This window comes from Electrophorus electricus, chromosome 22, assembly GCF_013358815.1.
Source record: "Electrophorus electricus isolate fEleEle1 chromosome 22, fEleEle1.pri, whole genome shotgun sequence".
NCBI lineage: Eukaryota > Metazoa > Chordata > Actinopteri > Gymnotiformes > Gymnotidae > Electrophorus > Electrophorus electricus.
In genome coordinates this window covers 3,017,406-3,024,767 of record NC_049556.1, presented here as the reverse complement: position 1 = coordinate 3,024,767, position 7,362 = coordinate 3,017,406, and the positions used below count along the sequence as shown (strand labels likewise).

At 38.9% G+C, this 7,362-nt stretch overlaps 1 protein-coding gene across 1 annotated transcript in view; it reads left to right on the top strand.

Annotated features, from left to right (window-relative positions):
• LOC113567689 (NACHT, LRR and PYD domains-containing protein 12-like) overlaps positions 1–742 on the top strand; it is a gene marked incomplete at its 3' end in the record, with an annotated part of 16,308 nt that extends 15,566 nt beyond the window's left edge. Inside the window, exons 11-12 of the mRNA XM_035521723.1 lie at positions 129–305; positions 574–742. Coding sequence (XP_035377616.1) covers positions 129–305; positions 574–742 — 346 coding nt within the window. The remainder of the gene's footprint in view (positions 1–128; positions 306–573) is intronic.
• Positions 743–7,362: the final 6,620 nt, after the last annotated feature.

The following is a 7,362-nucleotide window of genomic DNA, read 5'->3' as shown; positions in this document are numbered from 1 at the left end:
ATGCATTTGTGGCGTTTAGTGTAGAGTGGTGCAGCTTCATTTTCTGAGTGAGTGTGTATGTGGGAGAAACATTTTAGGTGTGTGTACTGAGATTTATGTTTGAGGAGTTTTTCTCCTTCTCTCTGCAGGCTGTGTAACTGCAGTCTTAGAGATAAAGGCTGTGCTGCTCTGGCTTCAGCTCTGAGGTCAAACCCCTCATCACACCTGAGAGAACTGAATCTGAACTACAGTAAACCAGGAGACTCAGGAGTGAAGCAGCTCTCTGCTCTACTGGAGGATCCACACTGTAAACTGGAGAAACTACAGTGAGTTACTGACCTTCGGTCTGTTTCACACACACACAGTCACTGTATTATTCAAATATACATACAAACAGTCCTCTCTCTACCACTTGCTTGGTCTCTCTCACACATACATTCTCACTGCCTCTCTCTTTTCTCACTAACATATATACAACACATTGCATGTGTTTGGGGTGTTTAGTGAGTGTTTTTGTACATGTGTGTGGGAGAGACATTTTGCTTGTGTGTACTGAGCTTTATGTGTGAGATGTTTTTCTCCTTTTCTCTGCAGGCTTTCTTGGTGCAGTATTCCAGAAGAAGGCTGTGCCGCTCTGGCTTCAGCTCTGAGGTCAAACCCCTCATCACACCTGATAGAGCTGAATCTGAACTACAATAAACCAGGAGATTCAGGAGTGAAGCGGCTCTCTGCTCTACTGGAGGATCCACACTGTAAACTGGAGAAACTACAGTGAGTTACTGACTTACTGTCTCTTTATACACACACACACACACACACACACACACACACACAATCAATCACTGCACCCCTAGTTCTCCATAACACTCACTACATATTGCATGTGTTTGGGGTGTTTAGTGAAGTGGTGCTGTTTAATTTCTCTTTATATACAGTCTCACACATAGACATACCAAAACCCCTTCTCTATCTCTCTCTCACTCACTCACTCACTCACATATGTGCACACACAGTTTCTTTCTCTTACTCCTCATAAAACCATTATCACTGTCTGTCACTATTACTCTAAAACATACATACACTCTGACTACATCTTTCTCTCTCACACATTCTTTCTTACAAAAAATTATCACTCTTTCTCTAACCCTTTCTATAAGGATACCATCAATATACCTCTCACACTGAGACACAAACACAGTCATTGTATCTCTATTCTTTCATACACATGTACACTTTCTCTAGTTGTATCACATGCTCTGTATATGTATATCACACATATAACAGTTTTTCTCTTACAATCCTTAAACATTATCTCTCTCACACACACACATTACAAACATTTCTACTGTATATGTTTCTTAATGGCTAAATTTTCTAGAAAAAAAATCTATTCATGAAGGTATGTTGGTGAACAAACATAGTAGCAGCTTCACTGCTGTGTTGATTATATTAGACAGTGCATTCAAGTTCCAATTACTATGGATTTAAACTGTAAGAATCCTCCTAACATGAAATGTTGTTTTGTGATAGTGGCACAAAACAACATTCTCCTTCCTGTTCTTGACTTACTGTGGACTCCTGCAATGTCATATAAAGCAGGGTTTTCTGGCTGGACTCCTACAGCACTTCAGTGCAGTCTTCAGACACCAGCCCAGACACCAAATCAATGTCATCAAAATTACACAGCAAACCAGATTCATCAACATTTGTTTTTGCAGAAGCCTGTGTTAGGCAGTTAATCAGTGTTAGGTGGGCTAGATTGATTTCAACATTCACTGATCTGGCTACTACGAGATGTGAAACACCATTACTAGTAATAATATCATTTTGGTCTGTGGAGACATTTGTTCTCTTGTGCGTTGCTCTTATCCGGTGTTGTATGAAGCGCTGTCAGACCTAAAGCATACTGTTCTCATACATCTGTATCTCCAGTTGTGCTCAAACATAGTTTATTTACAGCTGTTTCCAGCAAATCTGACCTCCATTACTGCATGGATGGACTTTATATTGTGACCACCTGCTTTATGCCATATGTAAATTTTTACATATGTAATCAAAATAAACATTTTCTTTTCGTTGAACCATGTGTTTTTTTCTCAGATGTGTTTAACTGCCCATATCTGCACACACCTGTGTGAGAGTATATAAAAATTGGGAATAAATATGCTCATTTTCAGATTAATCAATCATACTGTAAATGTAACTAATAATAATAATTATCAGAAGAAGAATCATACTGCACTAAAAGATCATTCATAGTCTCTAGTCCAGCTCATACAACAAGATTGAAGTTCTTTTTTTTTCCCAGAAGGATTTGACCTTACATGTATCCAATACTGTGAATACTCCACTAGAGCAAAATATTTGTCTACTCATATTGTCTATGCATGTTGAGGGTCTCTTTTGGTCCACAGATGCACAAAGTCCAGCCAGTTCATTGGGTCCCAAGTGGCAGGTACTTTCAGGGACTTGGAAACCCCAGTTGGGATTACAGGGGCAGGAACTTTCAGAGACATGGACACCATAATTGGGATCACAGGGGCATAAGGCCACTGCTCTCCTAGGCAGTCAAAGGGATGTGCACATCCTGTTAGCTAAGTGGTCATTATTTATTTTGCCTCAACTCTGTTCTGTGCTGGGCATATTTCAAATAGTCACCTCATCATTGTCCTTTTCAGAGTTGTGCTGTGGTCCCATGTTCCACAGTTAGTTGGGAGTGAGATTTCTCTCAGTCAAACTAGGATGAATAAATCAAGATGGGTTTGCAGTCTGGGAATAAACATGTAATGTTGACAGAAGAGGTGAAAAAAACTGGACATGATGTGGAAACCATCCTCCTCAAGATGGCGCAGAACATCATAGAAGAGGCACGTGACCGCTGTAAAGACATCTAACCAGAGACGCTTAGTTTTGTTTAAAGCACATAATTTAGAAATCAAATACAAATCCTGCCCTGGTTGGAGTGACTGCACTGTCTTTCCCCTGTAAACTGTTGTGATTTCACACCACTTTTCCCAGCAATGAAGCTGCTTCTCCTTAGACGGAGAACATAAGGCGACCACATCAATATTTTCCATGCCATAGTCACCCCGGACCATTTAGAAATTTATGAACTAGTCTAAAATTCCCCCTTTATTTGGGCTGGTTTCTGATCAGTTCATCAATGAACAGGTTGTAAAAATCTCTCACTTGTGACTTGCTCTGGAAAGGTCTGCTCCTTTACTTTAATGTTGAGTAGGATGGGCCTCTGATCTGGGACCTGCATGTTCTACCCAAATTCACATCTTCCTCTTTATGAGGGAAAGCTCTACACTGTTCTCAGCTCAGCAGTTAAAGGTTATTTCTAGTAGTTCTGCATGTTGTGTGTGACTGTACTTGTACCAGTCTGGCTGCATTCCTTAATCTTATCTGTGAGCCACTCTGGGCCTGTTCCTGTTATTCAGTAGTGGGAGGCCAGTAGGAGACGATCTATTAAAATATGAAGATAAACTTCAATCTGGAGTCTCCACCTCCAACAGAAACACATGAGAAACTGAACGAGAAAAACAGCTTCAGATCAGAGTGAGAGAGACTGAGCATGATCATCATTTTATGAGAGACACATGAATCCATTTCAGAGGTAAACGGTGAATATATAAATCTGTGCTATAGATTCAGTGTAATGAAGGCTGAATTTGGATCAGCATTTGATCTGAAACTCCAGTAGATGGTTTTAGTGGAGACAGACAGCAGTATTAGAGCTCCTTAGTCTTTTCACCTTTGGCAACAGCTTGCTTGTTTTACATTTTATTGGATTTTCCTAAGATTGCATTGACCAAGCATATTGTGACGATTGACCACCCTCCCGGAGTCAAGGTTTTATGGTTTCCCTGTTGTGTCTTTGTTTTTCCTTTACTTCCTTGCTCCGCTCCTAAGTTTCATTTTCTCCGCCCCTCGTCTGTTCCTTCATTCCAGTCTGTGTTTTAGTTATCCCCGTTCCCATGTTCACCTGAGTCTGTTTAGTGTCTGATTGTCTTAGTTATTTAAGCCCTGTGTTTTGTCTTCAGGTTCGTTGGTTATTGTGGTAAGTTACGTCCTTCTGTCAGGTTTTCCTTATGCTTGTTTTACTGTCGTCGTCGCTTTTCTATTTACTCCAGTCGCGTGTTATCTTACCCTCAGTGTTACCCCTTTGCCTCTGTTTGTTTTACCGTTCGTGCTTCCTCATTTAATAAACCGCCTGCTGCATTTGCGTTTTACCTCTTGCCTATCCTGGTGGGATCGGTACACATATAGGCATATTCATCTATATATTAATCTATCTCTATCTAATCACATACCCTGGCAGAATTTGTGATTTTTTTTAAATATTTTTTTTAAGAATAATAATATAGCAACTTTTCTTTTATTCATGTTTAGTGGTTGGGTCAAACCATTTATTATCAAACAAATGTTTTTGTCCTCTTTTAAATCATAATGACCCTGATAAAGTTTACATACCCTGGATATTTTGGCGTGATAAAATACACACAAGTTTACACACTCAGGTTTAAATGGCTACTAAAGGTAACCATCCTCACCTGTGATCTGTTTGCTTGTTAATCAGTGTGTGTGTATAAAGAGTCAGTAAGTTACTGGGCTCCTGACAGACCCCTGCATGAGACATGGGGAAAGCAAAATAATTATCAAAGGATCTGTGGGAGAAGATGGTTGAACTTTACAAAATAGGAAAAGGATATAAAAGATATCCACGGAACTAAGAATGCCAATCAGCAGTGTTCAACCTCTAATTAAGAAGCAGAAAATGAGGGAAATTATGCCAAGGTCAGGTAGACCAATAAAAATTTCAGCCACAACTGCCAGGAAAATCGTTCAGGATGCAAAGAAAAACCCACAAAAACGTCAGCTGACATACAGGACTCAACAACTAACCATGAATAAAATAAAAGTTGTTGTATTATCATTATTATTCTCTGAAAAAATATTTAAAAATCACAAATTTTGCCAGGGTGTATATATATATATATATAATCAACACGCCCTTCCCAGGGCAGTCTTTGTCCTTCAACATCATGTCCTCTACCATATATATAGCTGAGTGTCATCAACGTCGCAGTGTTTATGTATAATGCCACCTAGAAGTAGCAAATGCAACAAAAGAAATCAGAGACCCTATAACAGATCCTTGTGGGACATGATGGCTAACCTTCATCATGTTAATAGTTCTTAATTAATATAATGCTTTGCTTTTTTTCCCTTTTTATTATTTTTTTTTGTTACACAGTATGACAGAGGGCGGATGGCTGGAACAGGGAGGAGGAGGAAGTGGGTCTTTGGGGTGCTGGGTGTAAACGTTGTCCACACTAAACAAAGAAAGCCAGTTCTTCAGAGACAGTCCAGAAGGGAACTACTGCCACTTATCATTCAACATGTAAGGAGGGGATCCACAATCCTCAGTGATGAGTAGCACAGCTTGTCTGCAGACATTACACAGTTAATATCATCACAGTGTTATACATGGATGCTCATACAAGGGCCCACACCCAGCATACAGAGGACATACAAGGAAACTGTTAGTGGCTTAGAGGTAACCGGTGAGAGCTGTTAAAGGATCACTGGGCAACATAATGGCCCTCTAGGCCAATAATTGATGATCTTGGAAAATCTATAAATGAGAAGCCTGTCTATGTATATTTATTAACCAGTACATTAGTCTCAAGACATTAAGTCTTTTTTTGTATGCGTGTCTTTTACTGGTTATATGAGACATGTTCAAATAAAGTTAAAATGCTATTTCAAATGTGTTATAAATAGATTAAAAATGTATAATTATTCATGCAAAAGTTAATTGTCATGTAATTCAGGGTTGTTCAGCTGTAACATTAGTGAAACTCAAGGTGAAGTGCATGCTTTTTAAAAATGTACAGTAAACAGAAATGATTAAACAGGTACTAATTTCTGTTCTGAGTACTATACAGAATAAAATATTGCCCATTCTCCTCTTTTTGTACATTTTGGTAAATTCCTTTAGATTCTGTTATTATCATTTGAGATTTCTCTGTCATTTTATGGAAGCAGGTAAACAAAAAAAATATGTTCCAGCTAGTACTTGCTATAATAATGATTTTCCAACCTTTGTAAATGTCTAAATATTTATATTTTTTGCAACATGTTTTATAAATTATAACCAAGTCATTTATACATTTCTTAACAGACAACTTAAAATGATAAGTTTATTTGAAAGTGTATAGTTTGTAAATGAATTATAGGCATTTATAGATATTTAGATTCCATTTGAGCTCATCTACTACAGAAAAAAATGTAAAAAAAAAAAAAAAAAAGCCTTTTATTTTGGGGGGTTTATAATTAAAGCACGTTAATACACCAGACAGTCAGCCCTGACGACACTCCCGGACATGTCCTTAGGGCATGTGAAGCTCACCCAGCAGGAGTGTTTGTAGACATTTTCAACTTCTCTCTCTCAGTGGTATGTTTTGTGTATTTAATGTGTATATATTGTGTATTTATTGTGTATATGTAGTGTATGTTAATGTGTATTTATTATGTATATGTGTTTTTTTTAATGTGTAAGCAGGGTTTGAGAGCTAAATTCCAAATCTTATTGTCACGGCACCCACTTTGGGAAAGCCTGAAGGGCATGTTGTAGGTGTGACAGTAGGACACTGTACCTCATCCTCTTCATGTTGTAGAGATTATAGGACACTGTACCTCATCCTCTTCATGTGGTAAGAGACAGTAGGACACTGTACCTCATCCTCTTCATGTGGTAAGAGACAGTAGGACACTGTACCTCATCCTCTTCATGTGGTAAGAGACAGTAGGACACTGTACCTCATCCTCTTCATGTTGTAGAGATTGTAGGACACTGTACCTCATCCTCTTCATGTGGTAAGAGACAGTAGGACACTGTACCTCATCCTCTTCATGTGGTAAGAGACAGTAGGACACTGTACCTCATCCTCTTCATGTTGTAGAGATTATAGGACACTGTATCTCATCCTCTTCATGTGGTAAGAGACAGTAGGATACTGTACCTCATCCTCTTCATGTGGTAAGAGACAGTAGGACACTGTACCTCATCCTCTTCATGTTGTAGAGATTGTAGGACACTGTACCTCATCCTCTTCATGTGGTAAGAGACAGTAGGACACTGTACCTCATCCTCTTCATGTGGTAAGAGACAGTAGGACACTGTACCTCATCCTCTTCATGTTGTAGAGATTATAGGACACTGTACCTCATCCTCTTCATGTGGTAAGAGACAGTAGGACACTGTACCTCATCCTCTTCATGTGGTAAGAGACAGTAGGACACTGTACCTCATCCTCTTCATGTGGTAAGAGACAGTAGGACACTGTACCTCATCCTCTTCATGTGGTAAGAGAC